Consider the following 22385-nt stretch of genomic DNA (forward strand, 5'->3'; position numbering starts at 1 on the left):
TTTTTAAAAAAAAACATCTCTAATGTTAAGATTAAATATTTCACAATAATTTATTCTATTTTGGGTTTAATTTGATATGGAGTGAATTCAACGAACGAACAAATGGAAGAATTTAAAAGTAATAGATTTGATATTCATCGTCTCAAATACATCGATTCAAAGACAACATTAATTTCCTCATGAAGAACCATCCATAGAGTAATATGTATTTTGTAGTTTTGGCAAAAACGTTTCCTAAACAGTACCCATTCAGGGTCTAAATACCAAATTTCTTTTGAAAAAAATGGCTATCCTAAAAGCGAGTGGAATCCCACCTTTTTATATTCTCGTTTTGGGAGTCCAGCAAATTCTTTCGTCTTTTCTCTTTATTCCTCGTCGTGGATTCTCCATCGTCAAATTTTATACAAGCCAGGCTCGTACGTAGTGCATGACACAGAGACATATTATGTTTTAAAAAAATAACCAAAACGGAGAGAACCTAAGATGGCTTTCCTACCACTTTATGTGCACGTGAGAAGTCGCCAAGAAAAATGCGTGGCATTCCACTTTCTAACAAGTATGGTATGGTGTCCATGAATTTGAGACAGCAAGAAATGAAAAAATTTATCGTAATAGCCATGCCTTGTCGGCTTTTCTTTGTGGCCTTACACCTTAAAAATGTTAAATGGATCTCGTGAACAAGAAGCACAGATGAGAGCTACTGATATATGGTCGAGCACATCAGTACACGAGAGAACACAAATTCTGCATACACTACAATAGTTCTGTCACTGAACAAAATACATCACTATGGTTTCCCCAGGAGTATGAACATCGGTATTTTTTTCTTAATCACAATTGGTGTAATCCCACGTGGTTAAACCATACTCAAAGCAGTCTGAGACCACAAAAAATAGATCAAGATTGGTGCAGGGACGACTCTTCAACCGCCACTTGCACCTGTTCCCCTATTTCCACATCGTGAGTGGCCGCTTGGATCCCTCTGCTTGATGGTGCTGAGGCACCATTATCTGCATCGCTGCCGGATGAAGAATTCTCAGCGCTGACAGGGCGGAGCAAACCCTGTAACCTTAGAAGATATCTCTGACTAGGAGTTTGGTTTCTAGCATATCGAGTAGTTGTAATGACATTGGAAGACGACCTCTCTGGATCAGTGTGAATGCTAGATATTGCACTTAGATCGAGATTAGGCAAGACAGAGCAACGACATCTAGGGCATTTTACGTTTAGCCGGAGCCACTCGTCTATACATTCCACGTGAAAGTTGTGAGCACAAGGAAGTCCGCGAACCTGTATGGTGTCTAGTGAGAAGGAGTAGCAGAACCAGGATTCTCCTTTACGGGGAGGGAACACACAAGATTAACATTAATTGTACACAAAAATAAAATCAGTTTTAAGGAAAAAAATGACCAGAGGGGTTTGGCAACACCACCCCTTCCCCCGCGCTCCACCTCTTTTACTAGTGAAATTATTGAATAAGGATGACATTTTTCAATTGAAAAATTCAACCTTTTGTAACTAAAATTATTATTACATTCAGATCATAAACATAATTACCTCATTTCCCACATGAAATTCTTCCAAACATATAGGACACTCGCTGCAATCGGTAGGCACAGCTTTCATCCTGAACTTTGGAAGTTCTTGAATGAGCGCCTCCACTGCTTCTCTCTGCATGTCACAATAAAAATTTCAAAAGTTTTGGAGAAAGCTTGTTAAAGTGAGTGCATATAAGAAAAACCAAATCGGAACTAAAACAAAATGAAGCAGCAGATATTAATCTGATCAGGTGATTTAGTAACAATAATTGCACATGTTTAACTTAAATCTCAATCCTGAGCCAACCATAAATTACTGAAAATTGATAAAAGAACTACACCAGTTAATTTAGTCGACCCATACTGCGAAATTTTTGAAGCAAGTTGCTTGTTACCTGAGCGGTAGTCAAATACAGTCCAGGTTGATAAGGAGTGGAATCTTGACCCATCCCTCTCATTTCTTGGCCAGCAGCTTCGAGAGCCCAATCTGGCACTCTAACCAAGTCTACCAAAACCTGAAGTCAGATTCAACATTCAAGCAGGTCAATTAAAAAATAAAATGTTGTGCCTTGAGAAATGATTTTAATGACAAGACATTGCCATAACATCTCACAAACATTAGATTATAATTAAGATCAAAATTTAATAAAATAACACCAAGATGAATAAAAAGAACCGTCTTTGTGAATCCATAGCCTGGATCCCCAGGACTGACTTTTGAGTATTCCACCAACGTATATATTTTCTTAAAACAGAACATATTTTCTTAATTGTAACCATGTGTTAATATGCTTACTATCATTGATGCAAAAGAATTGTAAGAGCTTACTCCATATTCTGAAACAGGAATCCCCTGTTGTGCACGCAATTGATGTGCCTGTCTTCTTGTTAACCACTGGAATAAAAGAGGAACAAAGCATAAGATCCGGATGCCCATTGTTATTACAACATCTTTATAGTACGTTCAAGCATATAGCATTTGAGGTCCTGAGAGAAATTTCTCCACAAGTAAAAGAACACAAAGGAAAACAAAAGGCCACTAGCAAAAGCTGTGGGAGGGGCAATTATTCCACTATTCGCCTTTCTAATCCTTAATGTATTAATTATTTTTTATATGAAACGAAATATATTAAAATAGGAAAACAGATTACTGGGAGGAGGATAAGATATCCGCAAAAGCACGATACAAGAAAGACTACACTGTGGTCAATAACATAAATTTTTTTAATCCCTGGCTAGATATGAGATAGAAAAATGATTAAACTCTGCAAGCTTTCTATTCCAACTAGCAACCCTAAAACTTCGCTTTTCCCAGACCTTATCTATACACTCTGCTATATAGTTGAATATTATTCAGTTCCGCTCCAATCAGATTGACCAAAAAAGGCAATGAACTAACACATTCCAAAAAGTCCGACAGTTCCATCCGTTAGGTAATTCCGAGTCCAAAAAACACATATAATGCGCCGTTCTTGGAAATATCCACTCCATACTCAATTCCTGCAATTGCTCTGTTCCAAATTTCACTTGTGAAGAAACAATACAAAAATAAGTGATCTTGATTCTCTTTTTTGTTCCAGAAAAGTGTACACCAGTTCGGACATAATTCACAGTTAGGTCATGTTCTTTGCAAAGAATCGCAAGTTTGCAATTTTCCCAAAGCCATAGTCCACGATAAAACTTGAACCTTATGTGAGATAAGTTCTCTCCATATATTATAAAAATAAGAGAAATTAGGAAAATTACTGGCTGGGAAAAAAATCACCAAAAGATATAACAGAAAAAGACCTTGAAGAGTCTCCCAAACAAACCCTAAAATCCACCCTACCCAATTCCAAATGAACAGTATTTAAAACCCCTCACAAAGTACTCAACTCATCAATTTCAACCTCATTCAAAGCCCTTCTGAAGCGCAGATCCCAAGCATAGGTGGAATAAACCGGAAAATCCACCTCACATAAAATTGTTAATAGGTTTGTTATGACTCAGATCTGGAAAAGAGATGGAAAAAGATCTTTGAACAACGAAACCCCCAACCAAGTGTCTTCCCAAAAACGAACGATATTCCTCTCTTTAAACACCGCCCTAACTAAAAGATGAAAAGCCGGGTCAGATCGAGGGATAAATTTCCAAGGATTTCTAAAAGTCTTATTCCTTGCCAACCTCACGTCCCAACCATTATCTTGCAATCCATAAATGCTCTTATAACTTTTTTCCACAAAGGTTCCCTCTCCACAGAACATCTCCACCGGCATTTCCCTAAAAATGCCTTGTTCCTCAAGCAAATATTCCCCAATCCCAACCCCCCATCTTTTGGTTTGCAAACCCAAGCATGACTTGAGAATCGGAAAGCTTTTGTGGGCCAATACATGCGCATAACCTGTTTTCAATAAAATATTTTACACAGAAAATTCCAGGTAACATCTCAAAGCAGGAATATAAAACTTGTTGGAGAGTAAAATATTGTCAAAACTGAAACCAACCATTCCCAAAGAGATGCCAGCAATGCACACAAGTCCACAATAGCTGAAAAGCAACCAAATAAGGAAGCCCCACTTCTGACCTTCTTCAGGCAACTGTGAATGTTTCCACATTTTTATATTTTTTCAAGATTGGGTATATAATGCACGATCTCCTACTTGGAACAGAAATAGAAAATATACTTACACAGTCTCTAGCACTAGAGAACCATAGGGTACCAATAACAGTCCAAGTCCAAAGGAAGGGGTATAAGAGAAGAGCAAGAATGGAAAGCACAACAATCCTTCCACAAAATCGTGTGTATCTCTGCTGCCAACCAAGATCCCTGATGCCATTTCGAATACAGTAAAAATTATAAAGCTTCTAACAATGGGAAATAAACCCAAACTTACGAGAGGGTAAAGAGGAGATAATTGTACAACTCCAAGTTGCAAGTCATTGTTACTTCTTGACAAATAAGCAGAACTCTAATATCTGTATAGCTTAACAACTGTCATTTTTGTCGTATTATAACTTACTAAATAAAGCTTAATATTGACCATGACAGTTTTCAGGTAGGTAAAATACCGAGAGGATTATTAACCAAAGGCTTCCCATCCTTAAATAGATATTTCTATTACATATATACAATTCCATGGCTACTTATAAAATAAACCTCAAAAGGAAACAAGGTCTTACAGCCCCATTCCAGCAGCCAGTCCATTATCCACAAACATCAAGAGCCGGAAAACAAACACTGCGGTGTAGTCTACCTAATAAAGGGAAGAGAAATAATGCAAAACATTTAGTTATAACCTCAAGTCTCATCCAACATAGATGGAATATCCTTAACTCGTTTCAAAAGCTTAAAAATCACTCACTACAATCCATATATGCAATGGATGTGTACATAAATGGTACCGCTTCCAATTGATTGCCACAATAATTCTGATACAATAGTTAAGGAATAATCCAAGACTTCGTATAGTAAAAAATATCAAACTTGCATTGATCAAATTAACGTATACGAGAAATTCAAGATAAGAATATAAAAGATCGACCAAATTAGCATCCAAAAAAGCCATCCCATTTAATATGAAACAGAATCTTGAACATCCATGAAAAGGATACATACTTGTAGCGACCATAGACAAGAAGAACCCATCATACCTGCAAGAAACCCACCCAAAATTACCCCTTTAAGACAAAAATAAAAATCCTAAATGTATAAGTCCCAAGATGAATAAAATCCTCCCATTTTAGAAGAACGGATTTCTTTACCACCATATTCCAAAAAAAAAATCTTTACCACCCCATTTCTCATTATGAACCTTGAAACGTTCTTGAAAATACTCACCACTTGAAATCAACACCTCTAATCGCCATCAAATGCCTTAGTTCTCGATCCAAGAATTGATTGTCATTAAACTAATCTGAGCATCAATGGACTGAGTCCACTCGCCAAATTTCAAGCATTAAAAAGACCCATTTTTTCACAGGAAAGGGGAACACTGAATTCTGTATATAGTCTGAGAAGAAAAGAGAAGAAGAAAGTGAATTTCGAGGGGAGAGGAGTAAAAGATTAGAATGAATTCTCTGGAATCGCAGAGTGAGGCTAATTGAAAGGCGATACACTTCCGCGTTTGATTCGTTTTTTGTCAGTTAGCGTTTGAAATGCACGGGCTTAATTAAAAAAGACACAAGTAAATATCTCAGATCCATTTTTTTTAATTCAAAAAACTTATATGTATTTGAGAAAATCCGTATAGAATTTTGTAAACATTTTCAAATTTTCTCTTGTATTATCATTATTTACAGCAAGTATTTTGTGCATATATTAACATTTTTTTTGTTTTTATTATTATAATTTTGTGATTTCTAGATTAAGATAAAGAAATATTTAAGTAATTTTAAATTTTTTAGAAAATAGATATTATAGTTATAAAGGAATGTATAAATTTAATTAAATATATTTTTATATTAATTAAAATATTTTTAAAATTGTAGTGGGGTATTCTTGGTATTTTTAAATAATATCAAAATTAATTATTATGGGTATTCTTGGCGCCCAGCTGTGTTTTCTTTTTAATTATTTTTTTAAAAAAAACATTTTTCTTATTTAATTAACATATATATCATAGGTTTCAAAATCCACATTTTTCGTGACCAATATTCGAAAAAAGAAATTTTTTTTTTGTCATTCACGCACAAAAAATCCGAAATCAAAGAAATCTAGAAATATAGAAACTGGGAGTAAATCTGGGATTAAATCTAGAAACAAAAAAAAAATGTCTTTTTTAAAAAGTATTCTTCTTTCGAATTTCTAAAAAATTTCTCAAACGACGAATTTTTAAAAAATTTCTTCTTTCAAATTTCTTGTGATTTCACGCACAAATTGCACCTTAAATCGAATATCACACCATATATATCATAGGCTTCAAAATCCACATTTTCTGTGACCAATATTCGAAAGAAGAATATTTTTTTTTTTTTTTGCCATTCACGCACAAAAATCAGAAATCGAAGAAATCTAGAAATCTAGAAATATAGAAACTGGGAGTAAATCTAGAAATCTAGAAACCAAAAAAAAAAAATTTTTTTCGGTAGGGTTGACTCGTCCCACGGATAAAGATTCGTGGGACCGTCTCACAAGAGACATACTTATATATATTTATATATATATATATATAATTTTGATATATTGTCCACCAACTGTGATCACCTTGTGTCAATCAATGAAGTGATACTCATCTATTACATATATTATTTTGATATATTCCATCACATCTAATATGTGAGTGTCACCTCATTGTTGGGCACAGAGGTGGGCACGATTGGTGTGCAGTATAACAAAATTATATATATATATATATATATATATATATTGATATATTGTACACTCATCATGCTCACTTATATGAGCACCGATGAGGTGACACTCACTTATTGGATATAATTATCTAATGCAATTTTAAATATGCACAGTTATAAAAAAAAAGTGACTTTTTAAAATTTTTTGAGATATGAGGGTTATTTTTAAAATATATTTTCTAAAAGTTATTTCTTTTAATTAAAAAAAATTGGAATTTTTTGAAGGTTTTGTATGTTATGTATCTCATTTTCTTCAGATTATACAAAATTCTCATTTCTTTAAAGAATGCAATGAAACAGTTTTATGCTCGTGAATTTAAAACACTGAATATTAAATAAATAGCTTAAGTGTTCTTTCAAAAACAACATAATCTGATACCACTAGTTAATTTTCGGCGCGAGACAGAAATTAAGCTACAATAGTTTGGTTCTTGAAATATTGAATATCGATAAATTATATCGAAATTAGTTTTCAAACCAAACAAAAGAAACTAAAAATAAGCTCACAAAAATTGATTAAACAATTTGTATAATATTTAAAAGATATAACAGTTTGGTTGAAGCATTTTATCAAATACTTTGAATATAACATTTTGGTATTTCAAATATCACATAAAATGCTTCAACAATTTATCTCAAAACAACAACGAAAAGTAAATGCGATAAATTAAAGACACCATGCCTTGTTTATGGAAGTCCAGACATTAACAAGTTCTACGACACCTCTTCTTCAGTTTTCGGAAGATATCAACTAAAAGACTTTGACTTATAACAAGTACAATGCTCCAAACCTGATTCCAATGAGCACCCTCAACTATAACTCCTAGCACATCTTCGATTGTTTGTCACAATCTCATAATCCGTATAATATCGAATGTCTTATGTCCAGAATAAAAACACAATATTTAACGTATTTGTGTAAATACTATCATCAATTTTTTAATTGAAACTCAACTCTCATGTATATGTGTGAGTGATTATGTGTGAGGATTTAATCCATTACGATGTATGTTTCTAAAATGTATTCTCAAATTTTATTTTATTGGACCTGCTTTAATTCTAGCTTGTTTTTTTCTTATAATATGTTATACTTTGAATCCATATCGAAACTCTTGTTTGATATTCAAGATGATATATTTATAGACTTCAAAATGTTTTAAATGTTAGAAACAAGAATATGATTGTTTTAAAAAGCTAAGTATGGAAAATGATATTGAAACGGTCATATTCACATTGCTGACCACTTTTCTCGAGCCTTGATGATTTTGACCTTTGCTGAATTCAGCGTTGCTGGTTTGGTCAGCTGAATTCATTGCTGTTAATTTGAGTCTGTTGAATTAGGCCAGCTGATTCTAATGTGCTGATTATGCTGTGTCGAATCTGCTTTACTGATTTTGTTTGCTGAATTTGAGTTTCAACTTCTCAAAACTTACAGTTTTTTATTTACTAATTACACGCTTGATTAAATATGTTAGAAATACAATAAAAAGTTTTGTTATCATCAAATTCAAGATTGTTACCATTTATGTAACCCCGTAATATCATTTTTTTACGATCACAAAACTTGGATAAAAATGTGAACATTGAAACTCAAGTAATGCGTGACATTAAAATCGTATTTTTATCAACATATTTATCTCCTTTTTTGTGATAAAAAATGAAATAAAACGTTAAGAAATTTTTTTATCTCCCACTGTATTTTAAATTTCCTTATAATTTAAATAAAATATTCCCCTATATTTTTGAATGTTTTTGAAACTAAAAAAATGGAGAGAAAACCAAAATAATGGTCAATAATGACACAACATTAAAATTTTAAACTCAGTTTAAATATATGACATTTATGAAACATAATCAACATCTAGATGCATAAATTGAGTAATTAAGTTTCAACAAGAATAGAAAACTAAACCAAAATTTTAAGTAACGCGAAATCAAGATATATATGTCAACCCGATATTCATTAAACATTTAAGAGATTCTCTTATTAGTCGCTAAATACAATCACAATTGTAAGAGAATTATTGATAAGCACGATAACACACAAAGTAATATCATATTGACATCAAACTCAAGTATTTTTTATAAACAAATATAAATTTTTTAGAACAAGTATACCGAGTTTTCTAGATGATCTGTAATTCAAATTTGAATATAACTGTATCTTGCTTTATGATTGCATCATCAAGTTCAATTAATCTTGAAATAAACATTTGTATTTTTTTGAATGCAATAAATGGTTTATCATTTGAATAATCGAGAAAGAAATTATGTCTTTTTTTTTTTCATTCTAAAATTGCTATAAGTTGCCAAAAAATTTCAACTATGCATAAACTCTTAGAATATATCTCAAATGAAATTCTTAAAAGAATGCAATGAAATAGTATTTTAGTCATTAATTTAAAACACTTAATAAAAAAAACCAGCTTGAACGTTCTTTCAAGAACAATCTACTCTAATACAACTTGTTAAGATCAGTAGGGGACAAGCATCGAGCTAAAATAGCTCGGTTCTTAAAATATTGAACACTGAGAAATTAAATCAAATTTTGTTTCAAAACAAAGTGGAAGACACTTAAGATAATAATTCTAAACCAATTAGACAATTTTTAAAATATTTAAAAGATATAAAAGTCGAATGTATAAAAACATTAATCATTTTATCAAATACTTTGTATGCGACATTTTGGTATTTGAAATATCACATAAAATGTTTCAGTAATGCATATCAAAACATTGTTAAGTGAATGCAATAAAGTAAAGACAACGTGACTTGTTTATAAATGTTCAGAGATTAAAAACTCTTACGTCATCCGTTCTTCCATTGTCGAACAGATCCACCAGAAAACTTAAACTTGAAACAAATACAATATAAAGATATAACATTCTCAGTATAAAATGATAAAAATAATTGAGTTTGAAAATTTAATTTTGTAAAAATACAGATTTAAATTAATTTTATGTAAATAACCAAAAGACATTTAATTAAAACAACTCAAAAGACAATTACTTGGCAACAAAAAAAAAGTTCTGAGAAATGACCTTGAAGTAATTTGAGATGTCAGATATGAATTTGACATTGCTTTCAATCGTGAAGCATGAATATGAATTTAATCGAATAGCAATTATATGAGGATATTTTTAAAATATATGTTTTTCGAAATCTGATTAGTCAAAATATTTATTATGTGATTTAAAACGAATAACTTCTCCATTTTCATTATTTTTATGTGAAAGTGGATTACTAAAATATTTTAAATATATAGTTTTTTTTTAGTTTTCATAATGATTATATTAAGTTATATCTGAATTGATATTTGTGTAAATAATTACTAAATTTTTAATAAATTTACATATAATGGTTTGATAATAAAAATAATATATTTAAAAAGAGATGGAAATAAATTCAAAATAGACTTTTATATTTAAATGCTTTAATTAATATATATATTTTAAAAAATATATAACAATAACAAGGTATCATTGTATCATATGCCGCTTTCATCCCGAATTGAATGTCACATTTGTACCGATCAAATCAATTGATTTTTACAATATATTTTCGAACAATCAAGTTACATAATCATTTATAATAAAATTTAATTATGTGTCATACGATATGATTATAAAATTTTAGTTTTATAAACATTTTGAAATGATAAATTTATTGAAATTTTTTTATATATATCAAGAGCATGACAACTTATTTTCCAAACCATATCATTCTATAGAAAAATAATTTCAAAACTTACATTTATTCCCTATTTTATTGGCATGCTAAATTTTATCTCGATATTATATTTTATATTTTTATATTCAACATTTTAAAACTCGACTATATAAAAATTTCGATATAGATAAAATAATTATTATAAGAATAGGTCTTTTGTAAGACGATATCACGAATCTTTATATTTGAGTCGATATTCACAATAAAAAATAATACTCTTAGCACAAAAAGTAAAATTTTTCCATAGATAACTTAAATAAGCGATATCTGTGACTAATACTTCCCCCTCCCTTTTTTCTCTTTTTTCCATTTATTTCTTATTTTTAGAATAAGGGACGAAAGAGAAAGAATAAATGTGTATGCAACGTCTGCGAGACTCGGGTTTAGGTTCGAATTAAATAAATTAATAGAGGAACGGGGTGGGGTAAAGTAGAAAATGCAGGTCTAGGATAAGAATACACGATCCTCTTTTCGACTCTGACTCTCCCACTCCAGTCGTTGCTTTTCTTTCTGTTACTTCGAAAGTAGCTGCTTCAGCCACTCGAATTTTCGATATTCCTTTTTATTTCTCATCAAACGAATGTTCTTCTGGAAATCCTAGCTATTCTTAGCATGATATTGGGAAATATCATTGCTATTACTCAAACAAGCATGAAACGTATGCTTGCATATTCGTCCATAGGTCAAATCGGATATGTAATTATTATAATAATTGTTGGAGACTCAAATGATGGATATGCAAGCATGATAACTTATATGCTGTTCTATATCTCCATGAATCTAGGAACTTTTGTTTGCATTGTATTATTTGGTCTACGTACCGGAACTGAGAACATTCGAGATTATGCAGGATTATACACGAAAGATCCTTTTTTGGCTCTCTCTTTAGCCCTATGTCTCTTATCCCTAGGAGGTCTTCCTCGTGTCTCACAAAATACAATTCATAAAATCATCTCACACGAAATTTTATGTCTGGGACTCCACAAAGTAGTCTCAAATCGAATAGCGTGGTACATATGGGGTTGGTCCCAAAGGCAAGGACGTCGTGTGGGTCAGACAGACACGACGTCGTCAGGCAATTCCATGTGGGCACATGGCGCTGCTCACTCATGCTTACACTACATTATTATTATTATTATTATTATCGTTACATACACTCTTGACTCTCCCCCTCTTCTCACCTCCCTCTTATTAATCGCAGCTTCCCCATTTTTACTTCGATTCCTTGTGATATCATACATAAAAATATCAAGAAAGTATGTGATGTAGATCTTGCCTGTGTTTGTGATTCTGGGATACCAGCCATCCAAGAAGCATTGATAGAAAAAACAAGTACAGGGATCAAGAAATGGAGAAAGGAAGCGACGGGTTTGTGAGAGCAGATCAGATAGATTTGAAGAGTCTAGATGAGCAGTTGGAGAGGCATCTCAACAGGGCTTTGACTATGGAGAAAAACAAGAAGGATAATCAAGAGGAGTATTCCGGCTACGCTGCAGCAGCCGTCGCGCCTTCCGCCGCGATTCCCGTGCCCAGGAGGCAGAGGCGTGAGTGGGAGATTGATCCCTCTAAGCTTGTTATTAAAGGTGTGATTGCACGTGGCACCTTCGGGACTGTTCATCGTGGCATTTACGACGGCCAAGATGTTGCCGGTCAGTCTCCTCTCTGTCATGCTATAACTCTCATCCTTTTTTTTTTTTTTTGCTCGGCGTTTCCTTTTATTGGTCTTTAACTTCTCGTTTCGTAAAAGTTTAGGGCTTTTTCCAATGATAATTATCATCACTGTCCACCCTTTTTTGTCATTTTCTGGATTTTTTTCTTTTCTCATCCCCAAATTCTTTATTTTTCTTGGTCTATATTTAGCTTAAGAAATGATGTTGCTTTGCATATAGAGGTCTGTTTAGTTTACGCAAAGATTCTTCTACTCTCGCTGAAGAAAATTTGATAGATTAATTTCTTGCTTATCATAGAAAACAAGAACTTGAAACATATAACAGTCAAGTGGAATTCATATTTAATGTGTTTAGGTGATTTTATTTGAGTTGGCCCCGACTGGACTCTCCTTAAAGGTCAAATTTTTAGGGCCACAATAAGTTTGGTCGGTCTTATATTGATCGTGGTGTGGTCCATACCCAGAGCTCTAAATTCATGTTCCATACCTCTTTGTGGGGTAGTGGTAAATGGTAAAATATACGCCTTTTCATTTTTTATTTGCTTTTTTTGGTCTCGTCCATTGTCCCCTTAATTAGTTTTCCTTTCTAGTTTATCGGTGGTTGTGGTGTATGACCATGTGCACTGGGACATCTTATCTGTTAAATTTTATCAGCTTAACCGCATACGACTCCTTAAGCAATAGTTGATATTCTAAAGACGACGAAGATCTTGCAATGGAGAAAGTTTTGGGATAGTTTAAGATGTAAAGTAGATGAAGTTATTCATTTACAATCATCTGATGCTGATAAGAAAAAAAATTCCAGACTTCAAATGGAAGATGGGGATGAGGGTGGGTGATTGGTGTAATGAATGCATTCTTATGAAATCCGTGACTAATGGCACGGGGGTGGACTGAATTTAAAGGTGACTGCAAGGCAATAACTGGGGTTGGTACATAATGAACTTTCATGTGATTCAACAAGATTTCAAGGTTTGACTTGTATACTCAACAAGGATAACTGAGAAACGTTGTTTAGCTATCACAAAATAGAGTAACATTATAATATTATCTAGATAAGAATAAAACAAACTTTAGTTAAACTCAGCTCTACCTGTTTGAGGATAGTGTCTTTCTGTCTGAATATTATTGGATTTATTGACGTTCAGTAAGAACTGTTACTATGAATTGTGCTTCAAAATTTGGAATTGGTCTAATATCAACTATCAAGTATAGATTGCATAGTATTTTATTTGAGGTGACTTATTTACTTTTGGGGCCAGGGCGAGATTCCTTTAAGTACATATAAATATGAGTTCCCTGCTCGATCTCCTCTAGGTCTGCCCCCTTTTTCAAGCGGTATTGATTGTGTTAATTAGATTATGAGATTCCAAGTTTCAATGTCAGAATTTATGGGATTAATTATTATTTTATTTGGGTTAATTCATTGTTGTTATCATGGCACTGTGAACTTGCAATTAAGAATAATCGCTTTGCCTGCCTTCAGACTACAGTATTTATCCAGTATTCAAGATTTTGGAGCCTCTACCATTGCCACCTGTACTAGTTTTCAAATACCTGTGATGCTACATTTCTTTGCACTTATTCTAGTCTCCTTTATCGGAGCAAGATAAACAGGGATGAATTGTTCACTTTGGAGCGCATCACCGCTTTTCTTTGGTCATCAACTTGAACATGTTCACTTGACTCACGTTAGATGTCAGTTTTTTCCCAGCCGTTTTGCTAACTTTGTGTTGAAATGTAATATACACAGTATTTACAGTTTTTCACTGTCAAGATTTGTTTTTGTACTGATAGCTCCACTCATTTTTATCGTTGCGTTAGATAATTAAAGTTTGACATTTTGGTGGCTTTCTATGATCCTCAGTTAAAATGCTTGACTGGGGGGAAGAGGGCCACAGGACCGAAGCCGAAATAGCATCACTAAGGGCAGCTTTTACTCAAGAAGTTGCAGTATGGCATAAACTTGATCATCCGAATGTGACAAAGGTTGTAATCTATTTCTATCATCTTGAGGTTAATGACATTTGGTTAGAGATGATTGGTCAGTTTTAACTTTAATTGGTCTTCTTTGCCAATTTTGTTATCCTTTTCACGTTCTACTGATGTCGATGTTATGTTTGCTTAATTCATGTGCAGTTTATAGGTGCAACAATGGGATCTTCAGACCTTAACATTCAAACAGAAAATGGCCACATTGGCATGCCTTGTAATATATGTTGTGTTATTGTAGAATATCTTCCAGGAGGTGCCTTGAAATCATACCTCATAAAAAACCGGAGAAAAAAGCTAGCATTTAGAGTGGTCGTACAGATGGCACTTGATCTTGCTCGGGGGTACCTTGAATTCAAATTGTCCATTTTCACAATTATCAGTCTATGACTCTCTCTACTGGTTGTTTTTGAAGCAATTTTATCAAGTTGACTTTATACAAGTATGAATGATTTTGCTTGTCGTTGTGTAGGTTAAGTTACCTTCACTCACAGAAGATTGTTCACAGAGATGTCAAGACAGAAAACATGCTGCTGGACAAGACGCGCACGATAAAAATAGCTGATTTTGGGGTTGCTCGTGTTGAAGCTTCAAATCCAAATGACATGACTGGGGAGACCGGGACCCTCGGCTACATGGCTCCTGAGGTGTGTTGTTTGCCTTTATAAGCGGCAATTCATTTTTTAACCACCAACCTATAGCATAATTTACCAGTGGTGGTGGAGAGTGGGACCAGCAGGAACCATTTTCATTCCCTCTTGCTATTTGAAGGAAAGTATGTGTATGTTATTTATTAAAAATGTAAAAAATTACTTGTTCTGCTTCTATTTCCATTAATCCTCAAAATTGGAAACATCCTTTACCCGGAATTATATTATTCACGCACTTGGCGGTGTTCACGGATGACAGTTTAATTACGTTAATGCTGTGGCAATGGCATTGGTTTAAATCACCGATGTCCGCATAAAAATGAGCCCTCCATCCTTTGAGAAAAATGTTGCCACATTACTAACTTAGGCCTCGTGTCTAAAAACAAACTGCAGGTTCTGAATGGCAGCCCTTATAATAGAAAATGCGACGTCTATAGTTTTGGAATCTGCTTATGGGAGATATATTGCTGTGACATGCCATACCCTGATCTTAGTTTCTCTGAGGTGACTTCAGCTGTAGTTCGCCAGGTACTGTCTTCAGTTAGTTAATATGTTTTCTAAAAGCTCCATCTAATATAATGTGTTCACAACATGCATTCTTTTCCCCTGACATTTTATCCTTAGAATTTGCGGCCAGAGATACCGAGATGTTGCCCAAGCTCCCTTGCTAATGTGATGAGACGGTGCTGGGACGCAAGCCCGGATAAGCGTCCCGAAATGGATGAAGTTGTTGCGATGATAGAGGCGATAGACACATCGCGAGGCGGAGGAATGATCCCCATCGATCAGCAACAAAGTTGTCTGTGTTTTAGGAAAACTCGTGGCCCTTGAAAATTTACCTTTGGGAGTATTGTAAAATTATCATATTTCTTGTATGACATAAAACTAAATTGGAGTGTTCATAATGTAGGCTGACAAGATTTGCTAGATATTTCTTGCGTTCTAGAAAATTTGGGGAAGCTGATATTTTTTAATCACACCTGGCATGCGTGATGTGTTGCCTCATTTATCTGCTGCATCTTTTGTTGATACCACTCGATTATAACTATGTAATAAAAGCCTTACTTCCTAAAACTAACGGTGGAAGTGGATAAAGAATTAGGAATTCTCTTGCATTGTTTAGAATATCTACATATTCGCCACATATTTAAATTACAGGATAACATTATAGTTGTACAATTTTGTAAGATAGAACCCAATGCCACTTAGTTAATTCTCAAAATAAGAAATTTGTACAAGAATATCTCTAAATATCTGTTTGCCAAGGGGGAAAATGCATGACAAAGTTACAACAACTAAAGACGAAAAAACTGGAGGACGTGATTATTTTTTTCCAGGATGCCATTCTTGTCCTCTGATTTTGATCAACCCCGTCGGAATGTTTAGAACTTCGTGTCTTTTTACGTTTCAAAAGACGAACAGACAGGCGGCTCTTCCCCCTGTGGCGGTGAAGGAAGCCATGTACATTTAAAAAATATTTTCAGTAAAATGGAATTTTTTGTAATTTGAGAAGAATGGTATTTTCGATTTATTACTAAATTTAGTTGCTCTAAGTATTTCAACTATTATAATATAGACAAATGCAAAATCAGCCCGACCAGAAGGACCCAAATGGAAGTGAGCGCTTCATGTATTAATATCGGAAAAGGCATGTTTGGTGTTGGAGGAGTCTTGAGAGATGGTGAAGGGCGAATCCTCCTGGCTTTTGGACAGCGAACTCAGCAGCCTCTGTCTGTGGTTGAAGGTGAACTCTCTTAGCTTGTGGTAGTGGAGCAACGGAAGACTAATTTTCGTGTTGTTTTGCATTCTGTGTTAGCCGTGAGAGTACGTAGTCAGCTGGCTTGACTGAGTACCTAAGCTACGCTGGTGCAAAAGCTGAAGAGATCCGTAGATTTACGTATGTTTTACAAGTTACTGAGATTTCACATGTTAGTTGGGCTCGTAACGTTGTTGCCTCTTTTGCTTCTCTTCTTCCCTCACACCTTCTGTTTGGAAACATGACTTGAAATCCCTTAATTCTCTTTATCTAATATAATTACAAGGTTTTTGTCAAATGAATATTAATTGATGTTATGGCGACATATTATGAATTATGATTAATATTCTATCACAAAGTATATTAGCATTGTGGCCATTTAAAAATTGAAATTTGAATCCGTAAATACATCATATATTAATTGAATATTTTTACAGATAATGCATACATGGAGTATCTGAATACTTTTGAAAAATCCTTTACTTTGTATCATAGCCAATTGATCTTTTTACACTGGTACTAGATATTGATCGATTGTGTATATGTGTATATATATATGGATATATAAAACCAAGATTTGAAACCATCAAAACAAGATCAAATTTACATAGCATAAATGCATGTATAGATGTAGACGTAGTGTATTAGACAGGGGCTGCTGAGTTAGTCCTCTGAAGTTGAATCTTCGGCTGGTTGGTGCTGCCGGTGCCATCATCGTCCCAGTCGGTGGTCCGATAGTAGGTTGCATAGAGTATCAGTTGAACGAGCCCAGACAAACTTCCCAGACCATTCGGAATCTGCATGACAATTTAAATGGTAACAGCCAAATATTGCTATGGATGTAATATTACAGAATGTATCAAGACAAACAGAAGTGATTACCATGACATAGGGATCAAACTTGATGAGAGCATATGAAAACCAAATCATGCCATTCAAAAAATTGGCAAGCGACAGATAAAATGGCATGAATTTCACGCTCTTGGTTTTAATTACCCGTTTCTGCAAAAATTCAAAAAAAAATCATTAAAACTAATCAAACCATATCTCTTTGCTATAAACTACTCGGTGATAATGATTGCAACTCAAATATCTTTTTAAACCGTATGACAGTCCAAACACCACGTACCATGACGGTCAAGGGAGATGTGTACATTATGATATTGAAAACTATACACAATATTCCGATGAGCATTGATCTTTGCTTGGTACCATGCAGAAACACCAACGTTATAAACACCACAACCACCATGAACACCAGTTCGATCAACAGAGCCAGAAGGATTTTTTTCTGAATTATAAATAAGAAGCAAATTAAATAAATAAATTTAGGTATCCAACGAGATATAAAGCGAGCTAGATGGATAAATTAAAAGGTGAACATATATACGCGTTTGGGCCAATCAGAGTAGATGAAGAAGATGGTGACATAGAAGATCTCGATGAAGAACCCGACGCCGTTGATGGTGACGACCAAAAGGCTGTCTGGGTGAACGAAGGGCATCCCGTAGAAGACCCACATTGCGCAGTTCAGCACCGTCGCAATGTACGGGTCGGGTTTGAATGCTTGCACCGATTTCGCTTTCCATATCTTGAAAAATGTCGGACTGAAGAAATTATGGTATTAAACGTTATTTTACTTCATAGAAATTAATAATGCTATACATAACAATACATATACTTTGTTCACTTACAGAGGGGATAGAAAGAGACCAAATGAGATCACATTTCCTGCAAATTCAACAAAAGAAATCATAAGATTTCATAGGCAATAAATAGAGTAAAATTTGATTGAGATCAATACGAACCGATAATCCCGACTATGGTCCTAGCTGTTTCTGCGTCCACCATCTTTGTGTCTCAAATTGCACGACCACGAAAGAGAATGCTGGATCGGAAGGGAAGAAGAAATATACATATAATAAGAATGTTGGAACGATCTGCGCGCAGTTACAAATAATTCCAACAGTTATTATTATATTTGCCAAAAATTGTTTTGTTATGGGTTGACCTGGGCAAAGGGATCTATATATAGAGTTTCAAATGGATATTTGATGGTTATGAGTTCACATGTTTTCCTATAATTTTGGAGTCGATTTGACTGCAATAATACGATGAGGATTAATGATCTTTTTATTGATAGACGTACATACGTGAATGCATGCATGCAATCCGATCTATCATTAATTCCAAATTAATCGGCTTTTTATTTATTTATTTTTATATATGTGTTATTACATCGAATGTCAGCATTACTCAATCTCGTTTAATCTGAAACGCCCATTGTTGTTTTTTGTTTTTTAAATATTTTTTGAATTAATACGAAAAAGTTAAATTCTCTTTTACAATTATAATTAATTTAAATAAACGATAGCAATTAATTAAACTTTCCTACTTACATGTTTATGAGGGAACAATGCTCCATTCTGTACAATTACTTCATGAACAAATAGTAAAATGTAAATGAATAATTTTACAATATATAAATAAACGATTTGTTGAGTTAAACGTACACCAGAGACTGAGATGTGTGACTTCCTGAGAAATTCTTATGCATCAAGCCGCTAACGTTGTGGCTCTTGATCTGGTTAGCTTGGTGAGCTGTAAAAGAGTGACATCAGATTTTAACGGGTAATAATGTTTACGTCGGTGACAGAGCCGACAATAGTTAAATGGTAAGACTGATATTTTAGGAATATGAAATAACACCAGTAGATAGACCGACATCTCTCCGGACTCATGAACCTAATAGCTTGACTCATTAGTATCCAAGTAAGTGCACTTTGTGCTTCCACAAATATAAGGAAATAAAGCCGTGTTTTGATTAACAACTGTAGCTTTTGACTTAATGATAAATGCTTGATCCGACACGGTTTATATGTACTTGATAATCACTTAGATAAGATTTCATAGAGCTAGTTCCGAATGCAATAATTTTGTGATTATGTATATATAACTCATGCCACAAATTAAATAATTAATTATACGTGTAATAGTAATTAATTAATGTGACGCGCATTTATTGTTAAATCACCCACTCTTTTTAAAGATTGTCGAGTTATGGGTAGGGGTGAGAAAAAATACCGAAATACCGAAAAATCATACCGAAAAAAATACCGAATTTACCGAAAAAATCGGTATATTGAACATTGATACCGTACCGAAATTTTTGGTATCGGTATCGGTATGAAATATTTTTTTTTCGGTATTTCAGTATACCGAAATACCGAAAATAATTTATTATTATTATTATTTTTTAAATTTAAGTTCGGTATACCGACAAAATTTTCGGTGTTGGTACGGTACCGGTATGAAATTTTTCCATACCGAAAATTCGGTATACTGAATGTGCGGTATACCGAATTTTCGGTATCGGTATCGGTATGAAAATTTTTCATACCGATATTTTCGGTACGCACCCCTAGTTATGATTAATGTGCATATTAAAGACAAAAAACTTGATAATGTGCATATTAAAGACAAAAACTTGTGTGGGACGGTTTCACGGGTCGTATTTTGTGATACAGATATCTTATTTGGGTGATCCATGAAAAATATTACTTTTTAGACTAAGAGTATTATTTTTATTGTGAATATCGGTAGAGTTGACCCGTCTCACAAATAAAGATTCGTAAGATCGTCTCACAAGAGACCTACTCTATATTAAATTATAGAGTTTTGTTTTTTTAAAATTATTTAAATTTTTGATAAATTCTAGATATAATAGATTTATTTAAAAAAGTTTATTTTCTTATCAAACTATTGTTTCTATATCATGTAAAATTCTATTCAAAGAATAAATTTTAAGGCAAAAGAAATTTATAAATAATCAAAGATAGATGTTGAGATCATTGGATGAAACATAGATTTTAAACAACCACAGGAGATCAAGTACGTACATCGGTAATTTAATAAAAAGCTCCTCGTCAGAATTTTTGCTTTGCAAAAGTTTTATCCGTAGTTTTAATTATTTGATTTGATAAGTGTTTTTCATGCACTTTGCTTCCTCATTTTGTTAAAAAAAACTAGCTTTTTATTATTCACCGGTGTTAAAATTGAGTATATATATTATATCTACCTATCTTCTATTATATTAAAGTTGGGTATCATTTACTAACTAATTTGCAATCAATTTGGTGAAGTCTTATTTAATTTTACATAAATACTCTTAAATCCTCATTTTATTTTAAATTCCCCTCAAACTTATCTTCAATTAATATCTCATAGAGTGAGAACCGACTTGTAGTCCAGTGGTCTCATCCCTTACCATAGCTGGCTCCCTGAGTTCGAATCCCCTCTCGCATGTAATAATATCTCATAGAGTAAGTATCTTGTGAGACGGTCTCACGAATCTTTATCTGTGAGATGTTTCAACCCTACAAATATTCACAATAAAAGTAATTCTCTTAGCATAAAAAATAATATTTTTTCATCGATGACCCAAATAAGAGATACGTCTAACAAAATACGACCCGTGAGACCGTCTCACATAAGTTTTTACATATCTCATAACTTATTCATGGTAGTTTATAAATCTCCATATCTCAAATCAATGTGTCCAAATTGATGGAGTATGTGTACTTATGACCTATTGGTCACATGTTCAATTATCTACCAACATCTTCTTGAGCGAGCTTGTCACACAAGGATTGCCTAATGTGGTTTAACCGAGTGACGTGGTTTGTAAGCTACTGCATTCACTCCGAGGCTTTATCCAGTGCAAACCTACGAGTAGCAGCCGTCGATTTCCTCTTTACTAAAAAAATCATATGATTTCTTGAATTTTCAATTTTTTTAAATCAATTTTTTGTAATTATTAATATTTTAACTAAAGCAAGATTTTATACGCTAGTAATTATAATTTTTTAGTGGAAACGAAAAATAAATAATATGATGCAACCAAAATAATATGACGTACGTATGCATTATCATTATTAATATTTTATGTTGTTGTTTTTATTAATTATTAATATTTTATGATGATGTTTTTATTAATATTATTGGTATAATTTAGTATTAACAATATGTGAATACCATTGAACGCTACACTGCGGCTCCATAACTAATTTATATTATCTGTATTTGATGGAATTTTCTCTCCTCTTATCTTGTCACGTCGTCAATTTATTAAGAAAGCAACTTAATAAAAAAAAAAATCACTCTATTATTGTTTCAATGGTCAATTTCTCAAAGTCGAGGTTAGCTTTTTCTTTGGTCAAATCCTTCTCCTTCAATAATGAAATACGTACATTTCACAATTATTTTTAGAAAAACTGCAATTTTGATCTCATATATTCCTTTGTTTATGATTTTAGTCGTCTACATTGTCAAATTTTAGTTTTGTTTGTTATATTTGTTATTAATCTTCATTGATATGATTTTAATGCTGTGTTGACATGACGTCTACGTGACTATAACTTATTTAGTAACATATCATCACAATCGCGGAAAAGTGTTAAATTATAAAAAATTGAAAAATATATACGACAAAGATTGAAATTTCAGTTTTCCCTTATTTTTAATCAAATTTAATGTAGTTTAAATCTTAATTAAGCATCTTACATGGTTTCACGTTTTAATGAAATTTGATAAATATACATTTTTTCTATCTATGGATCTAAAACAGAAACTTAAAAGGAATATAGAACTTTGTAGTTCAAAATTATGGATCGATCGAGAAATCTCAATATAGAACTTTGTAGTTCAAAATTATCGATCGA

The 22385-nt window shown here is 33.2% G+C and overlaps 3 protein-coding genes across 3 annotated transcripts; 1 reads left to right on the plus strand and 2 right to left on the minus strand.

Moving 5' to 3' along the window:
• Positions 1–674: 674 nt before the first annotated feature.
• Positions 675–5661, minus strand: LOC142542319 (E3 ubiquitin-protein ligase SIS3-like). The gene is made up of 10 exons (XM_075648902.1): positions 5356–5661; positions 5130–5168; positions 4880–4946; positions 4698–4771; positions 4206–4344; positions 4022–4114; positions 2368–2433; positions 1934–2053; positions 1558–1671; positions 675–1290 (listed from the first exon to the last, which is right to left on the minus strand). Exons 1-10 carry the CDS (start codon positions 5382–5384, stop codon positions 898–900), a joined length of 1134 nt encoding a protein of 377 aa, XP_075505017.1. The 5' UTR covers positions 5385–5661; the 3' UTR covers positions 675–897.
• Positions 5662–11741: 6080 nt separating this feature from the next.
• On the plus strand, positions 11742–15918 carry LOC142542320 (serine/threonine-protein kinase 52). The gene is made up of 6 exons (XM_075648904.1): positions 11742–12247; positions 14135–14256; positions 14407–14603; positions 14732–14906; positions 15303–15437; positions 15534–15918. Exons 1-6 carry the CDS (start codon positions 11947–11949, stop codon positions 15738–15740), a joined length of 1137 nt encoding a protein of 378 aa, XP_075505019.1. The 5' UTR covers positions 11742–11946; the 3' UTR covers positions 15741–15918.
• Positions 15919–17063: 1145 nt separating this feature from the next.
• LOC142541398 (bidirectional sugar transporter SWEET5-like) lies at positions 17064–18668 on the minus strand. The gene is made up of 6 exons (XM_075647936.1): positions 18474–18668; positions 18360–18396; positions 18056–18272; positions 17795–17956; positions 17548–17667; positions 17064–17462 (listed from the first exon to the last, which is right to left on the minus strand). Exons 1-6 carry the CDS (start codon positions 18514–18516, stop codon positions 17310–17312), a joined length of 732 nt encoding a protein of 243 aa, XP_075504051.1. The 5' UTR covers positions 18517–18668; the 3' UTR covers positions 17064–17309.
• Between the last annotated feature and the right edge of the window lie 3717 nt (positions 18669–22385).

Source organism: Primulina tabacum, chromosome 4 (genome assembly GCF_025594145.1).
Source record: "Primulina tabacum isolate GXHZ01 chromosome 4, ASM2559414v2, whole genome shotgun sequence".
Lineage (NCBI taxonomy): Eukaryota > Viridiplantae > Streptophyta > Magnoliopsida > Lamiales > Gesneriaceae > Primulina > Primulina tabacum.

What these genes read in the sequence shown, in the direction of transcription:
- LOC142542320 (XM_075648904.1), top strand. Translation starts at nt 11,947, where the DNA reads ATGGAGAAAGGAAGCGACGGGTTTGTGAGAGCAGATCAGATAGATTTG. An exon ending in GCACTTGATCTTGCTCGGGG is followed by an intron (nt 14,604 to 14,731) that starts GTACCTTGAATT and finishes GTCGTTGTGTAG; the next exon opens with GTTAAGTTACCTTCACTCAC. An exon ending in TCGGCTACATGGCTCCTGAG is followed by an intron (nt 14,907 to 15,302) that starts GTGTGTTGTTTG and finishes AACAAACTGCAG; the next exon opens with GTTCTGAATGGCAGCCCTTA.
- LOC142542319 (XM_075648902.1), bottom strand. Translation starts at nt 5,384, where the DNA reads ATGGCGATTAGAGGTGTTGATTTCAAGTG. An exon ending in TCTATGGTCGCTACAAGTAT is followed by an intron (nt 4,947 to 5,129) that starts GTATCCTTTTCA and finishes CTATTGTATCAG; the next exon opens with AATTATTGTGGCAATCAATT. An exon ending in TGTATTTGACTACCGCTCAG is followed by an intron (nt 1,672 to 1,933) that starts GTAACAAGCAAC and finishes TGTGACATGCAG; the next exon opens with AGAGAAGCAGTGGAGGCGCT.
- LOC142541398 (XM_075647936.1), bottom strand. Translation starts at nt 18,516, where the DNA reads ATGGTGGACGCAGAAACAGCTAGGACCATAGTCGGGATTATCG. An exon ending in CATCTCCCTTGACCGTCATG is followed by an intron (nt 17,668 to 17,794) that starts GTACGTGGTGTT and finishes GAATTTTTGCAG; the next exon opens with AAACGGGTAATTAAAACCAA. An exon ending in AGTTTGATCCCTATGTCATG is followed by an intron (nt 17,463 to 17,547) that starts GTAATCACTTCT and finishes ATTGTCATGCAG; the next exon opens with ATTCCGAATGGTCTGGGAAG.